This window comes from Oncorhynchus kisutch, unplaced genomic scaffold (genome assembly GCF_002021735.2).
Source record: "Oncorhynchus kisutch isolate 150728-3 unplaced genomic scaffold, Okis_V2 scaffold2680, whole genome shotgun sequence".
Lineage (NCBI taxonomy): Eukaryota > Metazoa > Chordata > Actinopteri > Salmoniformes > Salmonidae > Oncorhynchus > Oncorhynchus kisutch.
The window spans coordinates 24,392-38,728 of NW_022264625.1; the positions used below are offsets into that span (position 1 = coordinate 24,392).

Genomic DNA, 14,337 nt, shown 5'->3' on the forward strand with positions numbered 1-14,337 from the left:
GTAACCCTGCATCACAACACTCTGTTGTACTAATTGTACAATTTGTTTAATTCAATTCCACATATTTAATTGTTTTGTATTTCATTTCATATTTGTTTCATGTTTCAACCAGTCGCAGGTTAACATCAACCTGACAGAGGAAACGTTAAATCAATAAACAAACTGTTTTCACAATTAACAGCCTTTTCTTGTTTCAAGTATGTTTTATTATGAACAGTACAATATATCCTTGTTTACTTGTACAACTATGGAGCGTATGTCCATATATAATTATACAACTATGGAGCGTATGTCCATATATAATTATACAACTATGGAGCGTATGTCCATATATAATTATACAACTATGGAGCGTATGTCCATATATAATTATACAACTATGGAGCGTATGTCCATATATAATTATACAACTATGGAGCGTATGTCCATATATAATTATACAACTATGGAGCGTATGTCCATATATAATTATACAACTATGGAGCGTATGTCCATATATAATTATACAACTATGGAGCGTATGTCCATATATAATTATACAACTATGGAGCGTATGTCCATATATAATTATATATAATTATACAACTATGGAGCGTATGTCCATATATAATTGTATATAATTGTACAATTAGTTTTTCAACATAAAAGACAACACATGATCACATTGTATTTTAACAGTGTTGTTGTAAGAGGTCCTCACAACTATAGAAAGACGCGCATGTGTGTGTGTGTGTGTGTGTGTCCAGAGTGTGTGTGTGTGTGTGTGTGTGTCCAGAGTGTGTGTGTGTCCAGAGTGTGTGTGTGTCCAGAGTGTGTGTGTTTCCAGAGTGTGTGTGTGTCCAGTGTGTGTGTCCAGAGTGTGTGTGTGTCCAGAGTGTGTGTGTGTGTGTGTGTCCAGTGTGTGTGTGTGTGTGTCCAGTGTGTGTGTGTGTGTGTCCAGTGTGTGTGTGTGTGTGTCCAGTGTGTGTGTGTGTCCAGAGTGTGTCCAGAGTGTGTGTGTGTCCAGTGTGTGTGTGTGTCCAGTGTGCATGTGTGTCCAGTGTGTGTGAGTGTCCAGAGCGTGTGTGTGCCCAGAGTGTGTGTGTGCCCAGAGTGTGTGTGTGCCCAGAGTGTGTGTTTGTCCAGAGTGTGTGTGTGCCCAGTGTGTGTGTTTGTCCAGTGTGCTGTGTGTGTGTGTGTATCCAGAGTGTGTGTGTCCTGTGTGTGTGTTTGTCCAGTGTGTGTGTGTGTGTGTGTATATTTGTCCAGTGTGTGTTTGTCCAGTGTGTGTGTGTGTGTATTTGTCCAGTGTGTGTTTGTCCAGAGTGTGTGTGTGTGTGTGTGTGTCCAGTGTGTGTGTGTGTCTAGAGTGCGTGTGTGTCCAGTGTGTGTGTGTGTGTGTGTATATTTGTCCAGTGTGTGTTTGTCCAGTGTGTGTGTGTGTGTGTGTGTCCAGTGTGTGTGTGTGTCTAGAGTGCGTGTGTGTCCAGAGTGCGTGTGTGTGTATTTGTGTCCAGAGTGTGTGTGTGTCCAGAGTGTGTGTGTCCAGACTATGTGTGTGTGTGTCCAGAGTGTGTGTGTGTCCAGAGTGTGTGTGTCCAGACTATGTGTGTGTGTGTCCAGAGTGTGTGTGTGTCCAGTGTGTGTTTGTGTCCAGAGTATGTGTGTGTGTGTCCAGAGTATGTGTGTGTGTGTCCAGAGTGTGTGTGTGTGTGTCCAGAGTATGTCCAGAGTATGTGTGTGTGTGTCCAGAGTGTGTGTGTGTGTGTCCAGAGTGTGTGTGTGTGTGTCCAGAGTGTGTGTGTGTGTGTGTCCAGAGTCTGTGTGTGTCCAGTGTGTGTGTGTCCAGAGTGTGTGTGTCCTGTCTGTGTCCTGTCTGTGTGTGTGTCCTGTCTGTGTGTGTGTGTCCAGTGTGTGTGTGTGTGTCCAGTGTGTGTGTGTGTGTCCAGTGTGTGTGTGTGTGTGTCCAGTGTGTGTGTGTGTGTCCAGAGTGTGTGTGTGCGTGTCCACTGTGTGTGTGTGTCCAGTGTGTGTGTGTGTCCAGAGTGTGTGTGTGTCCTGTGTGTGTGTGTCCAGTGTGTGTGTGTGTGTGTGTGTGTATTTGTCCAGTGTGTGTGTGTGTCCAGTGTGTGTGTGTCCAGTGTGTGTGTGTGTCCAGTGTGTGTGTGTCCAGAGTGTGTGTTTGTCCAGTGTGTGTGTGTGTGTGTGTGTTTGTCCAGTGTGTGTGTGTGTGTGTGTGTTTGTCCAGTGTGTGTGTGTGTGTGTGTGTGTGTGTTTGTCCAGTGTGTGTGTGTGTGTGTGTTTGTGTGTGTATTTGTCCATTGTGTGTGTGTGTCCAGAGTGTGTGTGTGTCCAGTGTGTGTGTGTGTGTCCAGTGTGTGTGTGTGTGTGTGTATTTGTCCAGTGTGTGTGTGTCTAGTGTGTGTCTAGTGTGTGTGTGTCTAGTGTGTGTCCAGTGTGTGTGTGTCTAGTGTGTGTCCAGTGTGTGTGTGTCTAGTGTGTGTCTAGTGTGTGTGTGTCTAGTGTGTCCATTGTGTGTGTGTCTAGTGTGTGTGTGTCTAGTGTGTCTAGTGTGTATCTAGTGTGTGTGTGTGTCTAGTATGTGTCCATTGTGTGTGTGTCTAGTGTGTGTCCAGTGTGTGTGTGTGTCCAGAGTGCGTGTGTGTGTGTATTTGTCCAGTGTGTGTTTGTCCAGTGTGTGTGTTTGTCCAGTGTGCGTATGTGTGTGTATGTGTGTGTATGTGTGTGTGTGTGTTTGTCCATTGTGTGGGTTATTATTTTAGGGACACTGAGGAGTCAACATAAACCCAAAACCCTGGATAGAGGGGCTCAGTGAATGTGGAGGTGAATGTGATCAGGTGGGTCAGTGTGTCAGAGGAGGCTCTATAGAAGGACAGAGTGCCGGCTGGCCAGTCCAGATACACTCCTACTCTGTGGGAGCTGGAGGAGGGGACGTCTATGGGAGTCCGATTATTATTGTGCCTGGCATAGTAACTGTTGTCAGAGCAGAACAGACTCCAGGACTTGTCATTCCATCCAAGACAACAGTCAGCACCTCCTCCTCTCCTGTTGATTCCTTTATATGTCACTCCTATATCAGCCCCCATTATCCCCCTCCACTCTACCTCCCAGTAACAGCGCCCAGTCAGACCCTCTCTACACAGCACCTGTCTACAGCCCTCAAATCTCTCTGGGTGATCAGGATACGGCTGCTCCTCTCTCCTCCGTGTCACCTTTCTGTTCTCCTCAGACAGAGAGAGGAGTCTGTTTACTGTATTTAGGTCCAGTGTGAGATCACAGACATCTGATGGATGAAACCAGACACAATATTAGAAATCATCATCATTCACATTAGAATGTTAACTCACTTTTCACTAATTCATTTAATGTAGATGTTTCTAGGTATCAAAAGGAGAAGTTAAGGTAACTTGAGACTTGTTGAATGATCATATGTTATACTGTATGGTAATATAAAACACACTGATTCACATTAATTACACACACACACACACACACACACACACACACACACATTGTCAAATCAACTCTTTGTACACTTTGGTGTCCCTGATTTCTGCTTCTGTAGAACTACAGCTGATATTTAATATGACCAAGTCAGTAATGATGTTGGTCTTTGACTTAACTTGAATTAAGACTTATTCTTAGTCATATTCTTCACAGCAGTCAACACTCACATTTTCTAAGTCCAGGTTTCATTCTGTTCTCTCCACCATGTTCCACACTGTAGCGGTAAGCAGAAGAACAGACAGTCATTGAGGGATACACACACACACACACAGGACTTACACACACGCTGGACTCACACACACACACACACACACACACACACACACACACACACACGGTACACACACACACACACACACACACTAGACACACACACCCACACACTGAATGTTTTTCTGTGTGTATGTGTGTGTGTGTGTGTGTGTATGAGTCCAGCGTCTGTGTAAGTCCTGTGTGTGTGTGTGTGTGTCCTGTGTGTCCAGTGCTTGTTTGTGTGTGTGTGTGTGTGTGTGTCCAGTGTGTGTGTGTGTGTGTCCAGTGTGTGTGTGTGTGTGTGTGTGTGTGTGTGTGTGTGTGTGTCCTGTGTCATTGAGCATTGGACCCACAGACACTGGACAAACACACACACACACAGTACACACACACACACACACACACACACACACACACACACACACACACACACACACACATGTCTGATATGAACATTGACATAAACCCTCTACATACTTGAGTTTCTCCAGTCTGCAGTGTGGATCCTCCAGTCCAGCAGAGAGCAGTCTGACTCCTGAGTCTCCTGGGTGATTGTAGCTCAGGTCCAGCTCTCTCAGGTGTGAGGGGTTTGACCTCAGAGCTGAGACCAGAGAAGCACAGCCTTCCTCTGTGACTAGACAGCCTGACAGCCTGCAAAGAGTCAAATCATATTAAAATCACACTGATATTCTTTGGTGGTGAAAATAGTGGCAGTATATTTTTTCAACATATTCAGATACATCAGTGTTCTGAAACCTGCCATATCTATTCGTAAAATAGTGTATCATCATAAAAAATGACAAATGATCAAAGTATTGCCTGCAGATAGAAACATGTCTAGTACAAATATTATAGTAGACTGACCAGACCAGTTTAAAAAGCAGAATCAGTCAGAAGACAGACAGTGAGGAATCAGATTTAGATTGTATTGAGTATACAGTCCACACCATATCTATTTAGACAGTGAGGAATCAGATTTAGATTGTATTGAGTATACAGTCCACAGCATATCTATTTAGACAGTGAGGTATCAGATTGTATTGAGTATACAGTCCACACCATATCTATTTAGACAGTGAGGAATCAGATTTAGATTGTATTGAGTATACAGTCCACACCATATCTATTTAGACAGTGAGGTATCAGATTTAGATTGTATTGAGTATACAGTCCACAATATATATTATTGGATCTGGTGAACAGTTTTCACTTGTTGACCAACTACAGGAATACTGACCTCAGAGTCTCCAGTTTACAGTGGGGATTCCCCAGTCCAGCAGAGAGCAGCTTCACTCCTGAATCCTTCAGGTCATTGTTACTCAGGTCCAGCTCTCTCAGGTGTGAGGGGTTTGACCTCAGAGCTGAGACCAGAGAAGCACAGCCTTCCTCTGTGACTCCACAGCCTGACAGCCTGACAAAGAGATCATCATGACTTCACAAACACACTGTTAATTTAACACCAGTAGTGTAGAAGGACAATAGGTAGATGCATTTGGTTTATTCTCTCAAACAACATATAGATTCATCGTCCGTCTCCTAGAATTGTATGGTCATATTGTTATACATATTGTTATACTAATGTGAACATCAATGCATCAATGGAGCATTTATTCAATATGTTTTTCAAAATAATATATTATACATATTATAATTCATATTTTTCTCTAAACTGAATATTTCTTCCTGATGATTAGTTCTTATATGTCATTTTATTTACTCACAGAGCAGCTCTGGAGGCTTTGACCACTGGCAGCAGCCTCAGAAGACCTTCCTCTGATCTGGAGTATTTCTTCAGGTCAAACACATCCAGCTCCTGTTCTGAAGTCAGCAACACAAAGACCAGAGCTGACCACTGTGCAGGTGACAGGTTGGGTTCTGAGAGACTTCCTGAGCTCAGGTATCTTTGGATCTCCTCCACTAGAGAATGGTCATTCAGTTCATTCAGACAGTGGAACAGATTGATGCTCCTCTCTGGAGAGGGATTCTCCCCGAGCTTCTCCTTGATGTACTCGATTGTTTCTTCATGGCTCTGTGAGCTGCTTCTTGTCTTTGTCAGTAGACCTCGTAAGTGCTTCTGATTGGACTCCAGTGAGAGGCCCAGAAGGAAGCGGAGGAAAAGGTCCAGGTTTCCCGTCTCACTTTGTAAGGCTTTATCCACAGCACTCTTGTAGAAAGTAACTTCAGGCTTGTCTCTGAACAGCGAAGAAAAGATACTGGACTTTGTTTGCAGTTTGTCCATTAGATTCTCATTGTTGTTGATGAATGAGAGGAACACATATACAGCAGCCAGAAACTCCTGAATGCTCAGATGAAGAAAGCAGTACACCTTGTCCTGGTACAGCCCACATTCCTCTTTAAAGAGCTGTGTGCACAATCCTGAGTACACTGAGGCTTCATTGACATCAATGCCAGCCTCTTTCAGGTCTTCTTCATAGAAAATCAGATTGCCTTTCACAAGCTGTTGAAAAGCCAGTTTTCCCAGGGACAGAATGCTCTCTTTATTCCAGTGTGGACCTGTCTCTTCTTTCCCAAGATACTTTTCATTCTTCTGTGTGGTATGAAACACCACAAGGTGTGTGTACATCTCAGTCAGAGTCTTGGGCATCTCTTCTCTCTTATGTTTCAGCATGTGTTCAAGGACTGTTGCAGAAATCCAACAGAAGACTGGAATGTGGCACATGATGTGGAGGCTCCTTGATGTCTTTATGTGTGAGATGATTCTGCTGGCCAGGTCCTCATCACTGAATCTCTTCCTGAAGTACTCCTCCTTCTGTGGGTCATTGAACCCTCGTACCTCTGTCACCTGGTCAACACACCCTGAAGGGATCTTATTGGCTGCTGCAGGTCGGGTAGTTATCCAGAGGAGAGCAGAGGGAAGCAGATTTCCCTTGATGAGATTTGTCAGCAGAACATCCACTGAGTTTGACTCTGTGACGTCACAACAGATCTTGTTATTCTTGAAGTCTAGGGGCAGTCGGCACTCATCCAGACCATCAAAGATGAACAGAACTTTGTACTTGTTGTAGATGGAGATTCCTGATTGTTTGGTTTCCATTGAGAAGTGATTAAGAAGTTCAATGGAGGTGTGTTTCTCCTCTTTCATCAAATTCAGCTCCCGAAAAGGGAATGAAAATACAAATTGGACATCCTGATTTGCTTTTCCTTCAGCCCAGTCCAGAATGAACTTCTGCACAGAGACTGTTTTTCCAATGCCAGCGACTCCCTTTGTCAGCACAGTTCTGATAAGTTTGTCTTGTCCAGTTAAGGGTTTGAAGATGTCGTTACATTTGATTGCAGTCTCTGGTCTTGCTTGTTTCCTGGTTGTTGTCTCAATCTGTCTCAGCTCATGTTCATTATTGACCTCTCCTGTTCCACCCTCTGTGATGTAGAGCTCTGTGTAAATCTTATTGAGAAGTGTTGGGTTTCCTTGTTTAGCGATCCCCTCAAATACACATTGAAACTTCTTCTTTAGATTAGATTTGAGTTCACGTTGGCAAATCACAGCAGGATCATCTGCATCTACAAATAACACAGAGGATATTAATATTACGTCTGTTTTAATGTCTACAGTATTGAAGGACTGTTATAAAGTTTTACATTATAATAATTTATTATCTTAACTGACTGTATAAATGTGTAAATGTTTTCATAATGCATTACAGACTGGTGTGACTGATTATATTATTATTGGTATTATTGATGGTATTATTACTGTTGTCTCTCTCTCTAAATGAATCAGTACAACACGTCCCTGCTGCTACTTGATGAGGTCACTAGGTGTTGTGTTAAGGCTAGAGGTCGACCGATTAACCGATGAATTAATTGATTTCAAGTTTTTTTCAAGTTTTTATTTATAGTCAGTTAAGAACACTTAATTTCAATGACGGAACGGGTAACTACCTCGTTCAGGGGCAGAATGACAGATTTTCACCTTGTCAGCTCGGGGGAAATAGTCCTATAATAACTAGTTAGTTAGCGCGCGCTAATAGCGTTTCAAACGTAACTCGCTTTGAGCCTTGGAGTGGTTGTTTCCCTTGCTCTGCATGGGAAACGCTGCTTCGGGGGTGGCTGTTGTCGTTGTGTTCCTGGTTCGAGCCCAGGGAGGAGCGACGAGAGGGACGGAAGCTATACTGTTACACTGGCTATACTAAAGTGCCTATAAGAACATTCAATAGTCAAAGGTTAATGAAATACAAATGGTATAGAGGGAAATAGTCCTTTAATAACTACAACCTAATACTTCTTACCTGGGAATATTGTAGACTCATGTTAAAAGGAACCACCAGCTTTCATATGTTCTTATGTTATGAGCAAGGAACTGAAACGTTAGCTTTCTTACATAGCACATATTGCACTTTTACTTTCTTCTCCAACACTTTGTTTTTGCATTATTTAAACCAAATTGAACATGTTTCATTATTTATTTCAGGCTAAATTGATTTGATTGATGTATTATATTAAGTTAAAATAAGTGTTCATTCAGTATTGTTGTAATTGTCATTATTACAAACACATTTTTCATTTTTTTTTTTAATTGGCCGATTAATTGGTATCGGCTTTTTTGGTCGTCTAATAATCGGTATCGGTATCTGGGTTGAAAAATCATAATCGGTCGACCTCTAGTTAAGGCTGCTACAATATCATTGAGTTACACAGCTACTTTAGCTGTACTTTAGCTACAGCTTTTAAATGTTATAAAACATAATTCAACATGAGGCAGACAGATCTTACATTTCTCCAGTGTGTCAGCAAGCTCCTTCTGGTTCATTTTCCTCAGGATGTGCAGTGTGATCTTTAGAGCCCCCTCTCTGGCACTGCTCTCCTGCTTCTCATCTTCAGCGTCCACCACTTCCTTATCCTGCTTCTGACTCTCAAAGCCTTCTGGGAGTTCTGGACTAAGAATCCTCTTGAACATCTTCAGCTCGTTCTTCACAAATGTCATCATTTTCTCTTCAAGCAACTGAAATAAATAAAGTAAATAGGTTAAGCAAGAGAATAAATGCTTTCTCATTAACACATTAATGAATGATTGACAGATCAAAAAAGTTCTGGGACACTGTAAAGTCCATGGAGAATAAGAACACCTCCTCCCAGCTGCCCACTGCACTGAAGATAGGAAACACTGTCACCACTGATAAATCCACCATAATTGAGAATTTCAATAAGCATTTTTCTACGGCTGGCCATGCTTTCCACCTGGCTACTCCTACCCCGGACAACAGCACTGCACCCCCAACAGCAACTCGCCCAAGCCTTCCCCATTTCTCCTTCTCCCAAATCCATTCAGCTGATGTTCTGAAAGAGCTGCAAAATCTGGACCCCTACAAATCAGCCGGGCTAGACAATCTGGACCCTTTCTTTCTAAAATTATCTGCCGAAATTGTTGCCACCCCTATTACTAGCCTGTTCAACCTCTCTTTCGTGTCGTCTGAGATTCCCAAAGATTGGAAAGCAGCTGCGGTCATCCCCCTCTTCAAAGGGGGGGACACTCTTGACCCAAACTGCTACAGACCTATATCTATCCTACCGTGCCTTTCTAAGGTCTTCGAAAGCCAAGTCAACAAACAGATTACCGACCATTTCGAATCTCACCATACCTTCTCTGCTATGCAATCTGGTTTCAGAGCTGGTCATGGGTGCACCTCAGCCACGCTCAAGGTCCTAAACGATATCTTAACCTACATCGATAAGAAACATTACTGTGCAGCCGTATTCATTGATCTGGCCAAGGCTTTCGACTCTGTCAATCACCATATCCTCATCGGCAGACTCGACAGCCTTGGTTTCTCAAATGATTGCCTCGCCTGGTTCACCAACTACTTCTCTGATAGAGTTCAGTGTGTCAAATCGGAGGGTCTGCTGTCCGGACCTCTGGCAGTCTCTATGGGGGTGCCACAGGGTTCAATTCTTGGACCGACTCTCTTCTCTGTATACATCAATGAGGTCGCTCTTGCTGCTGGTGAGTCCCTGATCCACCTCTACGCAGACGACACCATTCTGTATACTTCCGGCCCTTCTTTGGACACTGTGTTAACAACCCTCCAGGCAAGCTTCAATGCCATACAACTCTCCTTCCGTGGCCTCCAATTGCTCTTAAATACAAGTAAAACTAAATGCATGCTCTTCAACCGATCGCTACCTGCACCTACCCGCCTGTCCAACATCACTACTCTGGACGGCTCTGACTTAGAATACGTGGACAACTACAAATACTTAGGTGTCTGGTTAGACTGTAAACTCTCCTTCCAGACCAAGCTTCCTTCACTCATGCTGCCAAACATACCCTTGTAAAACTGACCATCCTACCAATCCTCGACTTTGGCGATGTCATTTACAAAATAGCCTCCAATACCCTACTCAACAAATTGGATGCAGTCTATCACAGTGCAATCCGTTTTATCACCAAAGCCCCATATACTACCCACCATTGCGACCTGTACGCTCTCGTTGGCTGGCCCTCGCTTCATACTCGTCGCCAAACCCACTGGCTCCATGTCAACTACAAGACCCTGCTAGGTAAAGTCCCCCCTTATCTCAGCTCGCTGGTCACCATAGCATCTCCCACCTGTAGCACACGCTCCAGCAGGTATATCTCTCTAGTCACCCCAAAACCAATTCTTTCTTTGGCCGCCTCTCCTTCCAGTTCTCTGCTGCCAATGACTGGAACGAACTACAAAAATCTCTGAAACTGGAAACACTTATCTCCCTCACTAGCTTTAAGCACCAACTGTCAGAGCAGCTCACTGATTACTGCACCTGTACATAGCCCACCTATAATTTAGCCCAAACAACTACCTCTTTCCCAACTGTATTTAATTTTAATTAATTTATTTATTTTGCTCCTTTGCACCCCATTATTTTTTATTTCTACTTTGCACATTCTTCCATTGCAAAACTACCATTCCAGTATTTTACTTGCTATATTGTATCTACTTTGCCATCATGGCCTTTTTTGCCTTTACCTCCCTTCTCACCTCATTTGCTCACATTGTATATAGACTTGTTTATACTGCATTATTGACTGTTTGTTTGTTTTTACTCCATGTGTAACTCTGTGTCGTTTTATCTGTCGAACTGCTTTGCTTTATCTTGGCCAGGTCGCAATTGTAAATGAGAACTTGTTCTCAACTTGCCTACCTGGTTAAATAAAGGTAAAATAAAATAAATAAATAAATAAATAAAGATCAACTTTACTTGAGGTAAACAAAAACAAATGTACATAACAGGACCACATACACTGAATATGGAGGCCAGGTCTGTTTGATGACTCTGGGAAGACTGACCACTGAGAATCTCTGACTCTGATCTCTCCTGTTGGTTTCTGTGGACAAAACATGGGATTACATCTCCTCATCCAGGGAGTACACACACACACACACACACACACACACAGGGAGGGAATGTTGTGTTTGTTTAATATTGTTTTAGGACTATGAAAATGGACAAAATGATTAGCCTATGGATTATGAAAACAACAACAATAAATGGGAAAATGGGAGGAGAAATGACTAGAGACAGTGTTGTTTAACTCACTGACCAGGACCCATGAGTTCTTCTTACCTTTGTTCAGTAGAAAAGTCACAACAGAGACAACATTACATCTTATCTTCTCTGAGCTCAGATGGGGAAACAAGAGTTTCATTCCATAAAGCTATTTATCCATTTTCAGAAATGTTCGTAAATGAGCTTTTATTGTTTAAAGAAGTTAAGTTTATGTTAAGTTATGTTTTTTTGCTAAATGAGGAGATGGCACGTGGGTACCTGCTTCTATAAACCAATGAGGAGATGGCACGTGGGTACCTGCTTCTATAAACCAATGAGGAGATGGCATGTGGGTACCTGCTTCTATAAACCAATGAGGAGATGGCACGTGGGTACCTGCTTCTATAAACCAATGAGGAGATGGCACGTGGGTACCTGCTTCTATAAACCAATGAGGAGATGGCACGTGGGTACCTGCTTCTATAAACCAATGAGGAGATGGCACGTCGGTACCTGCTTCTATAAACCAATGAGGAGATGCCACGTGGGTACCTGCTTCTATAAACCAATGAGGTGATGGCACGTGTGTACCTGCTTCTATAAACCAATGAGGAGATGCAGCGCGAACTGCGTCACAAATATAACTAACTTCTAGACGCTCGTTGACGCGAATAATGAGACTATAAGGAGAACCAGTACTGAGTCAATATGCAGGGTACCAGGTAGTTGAGGTAATAATGAGACTATAGGGAGTACCAGTACTGAGTCAATATGCAAGGTACCAGGTAGTTGAGGTAATAATGAGACTATAAGGAGTACCAGTACTGAGTCAATTTGCAGGGTACCAGGTAGTTGAGGTAATAATGAGACTATAAGGAGAACCAGTACTGAGTCAATGTGCAGGGTACCAGGTAGTTGAGGTAATTGAGGTAATATCCACATGTAGGTAGGGGTATAAGTGACTAGGCAACCAGAATAGAGATTACATCTCCTCATCCAGGGAGTTCAGACACACAAACACACACACACACACACACACACACACACACACACACACACACACACACACACACACACACACACACACACACACACACACACACGGAGGGAATGTTGTGTTTGTTTAATATTGTTTTAGGACTATGAAAATGGATAAAAGGATGAGCCTATGGATTATAAAAACAACAACAATAAATGGGAAAGTGGGAAAGGAGAAATGACTAGAGACAGTGTTGTTTAACTCACTGACCAGGACCCATGAGTTCTTCTTACCTTGGTTCAGTAGAAAAGTCTCCCTTTCTAAAGTATATAGGAGGTTCCATAGACCGGTCACTCTTCATGGACACACAGCTGGGAACAGGGGAGGCTGGTCTCTCCTGCTTGATTGGTCTTCAACACAACAGAGACAAACATTACATCTACTCATCTACTGAGCTCAGATGGGGAAACATAAGAAGAGTTTCACAAATAGAACTGACTTCCAGACGTTAGTTAATGGCGCGAGCAGTGTGTCATTTTAAATGACGAAATTAATTTATCGTCGCGAGCGTTGTAGTCAGTCTGTCAGCCCCGCTAAAAGGCTGGTGTCGTTACTCTGCCTTCTCCGGGGGATGTTGAGGTACATTTACTAACCGGGAGGGTTGAATTATGTAATTTATTGGAGGGCTGGAAGACGCACTCTCGAGGTTGTTTACTCACAATATCAGATATTAACATGATTTTTATAATGAATGTCTACTGAGGTTGAGGTTCTGACTAGTGATTATTTACCCGGGGTTCAATACCTGCTATTGAGGCGTCCTGAAAATAATATTCAAAAGTTCGGTCCTTGGACACAGAGGGGTTAAACACTAAAGTTACCGTCCATCTAGTGAAGAGAGGAGAACCGGACAGAGGTAGCCAGCATCCGTCAACGAGAGAGGGAGAAGCCTCACCGGGATTTAACAGGTGGAAGAAACAACCGGTGGAGCTTCATCGGTCCACAAGAAATGCAGACAGCCGGTGATGATGTATGGTAGCTATGGTAACTAGGATGCTGCCGGTAGAGTAGCTAGCTAGCTAGATTACCGAGCTGTACCGGCTAGCTAGGATAACTAGGATGCTGCTGGTAGAGTAGCTAGCTAGATTACCGAGCTGTACCGACTAGCTAGGATAACTAGGATGCTGCTGGTAGAGTAGCTAGCTAGCTTACCGAGCTGTACCGACTAGCTAGGATAACTAGGATGCTGCTGGTAGAGTAGCTAGCTAGATTACCGAGCTGTACCGACTAGCTAGGATAACTAGGATGCTGCTGGTAGAGTAGCTAGCTAGATTACCGAGCTGTACCGACTGGCTAGCAGGTCGTTTCTGTCCCTCGTCTCGATGATGATGAATCCGGTGAACCACAAATTGAAACAAGGATAGAGAGTGAAAAGGATCTGACTACACTCATAATGTCCCTGACCGTAAAGAAAAAAGCAAATTGAACAATAAACTTCGGTGTCTCAACACTGTAACAAACTCCGTCGTTATTCCCCAAGATCACCTCAGTCCACTCTGCGCGTAACCGGCTTGGCGCCACACCGAACGTGGACGCGGACAGTTCTGTACGGGGACGCGGACAGTTCTGTACGGGGACGCGGACAGTTCCAGAACGCGGACATGAGCAGTGCAACACAATCAACTAAACCCAGTCTTTACAGTGGGTTACATTAGTAAAATTAATTTTTATTATTATGTAAAACAAACATTCTACGTTTTTTTTATAACATTATGTTGAGATCTGGGACCATGTTCACACAGTGTCTCAGAGTAGAACATTGGTCGTATAAGTGCTGAGATTAAAGACATTTTACACTTATGGGTATAAATGGGTGGTTAACTATGCATGAAGTCTCTAGTCCCACCTAGTCAGCAGATATTTAGGACACCTCGTGAGCTGTCCTATGTAGTTAACAGCAGGTGTCCTAAGTAGTTAAGAGTTAACAGCAGCTGTCCTAAGTAGTTAAGAGTTAACAGCAGGTGTCCTAAGTAGTTAAGAGTTAACAGCAGCTGTCCTAAGTAGTTAAGAGTTAACAGCAGGTGTCCTAAGTAGTTAAGAGTTAACAGCAGGTGTCT

General features: G+C 43.1%; 1 protein-coding gene across 1 annotated transcript; it reads right to left on the bottom strand.

Moving 5' to 3' along the window:
- Positions 1-2,645: 2,645 nt before the first annotated feature.
- Positions 2,646-8,533, bottom strand: LOC109887653 (NLR family CARD domain-containing protein 3-like). The gene is made up of 7 exons (XM_031819837.1): positions 8,491-8,533; positions 6,035-7,278; positions 5,481-6,004; positions 4,997-5,170; positions 4,237-4,410; positions 3,675-3,721; positions 2,646-3,283 (listed from the first exon to the last, which is right to left on the bottom strand). Exons 1-7 carry the CDS (start codon positions 8,525-8,527, stop codon positions 2,754-2,756), a joined length of 2,730 nt encoding a protein of 909 aa, XP_031675697.1. The 5' UTR covers positions 8,528-8,533; the 3' UTR covers positions 2,646-2,753.
- Between the last annotated feature and the right edge of the window lie 5,804 nt (positions 8,534-14,337).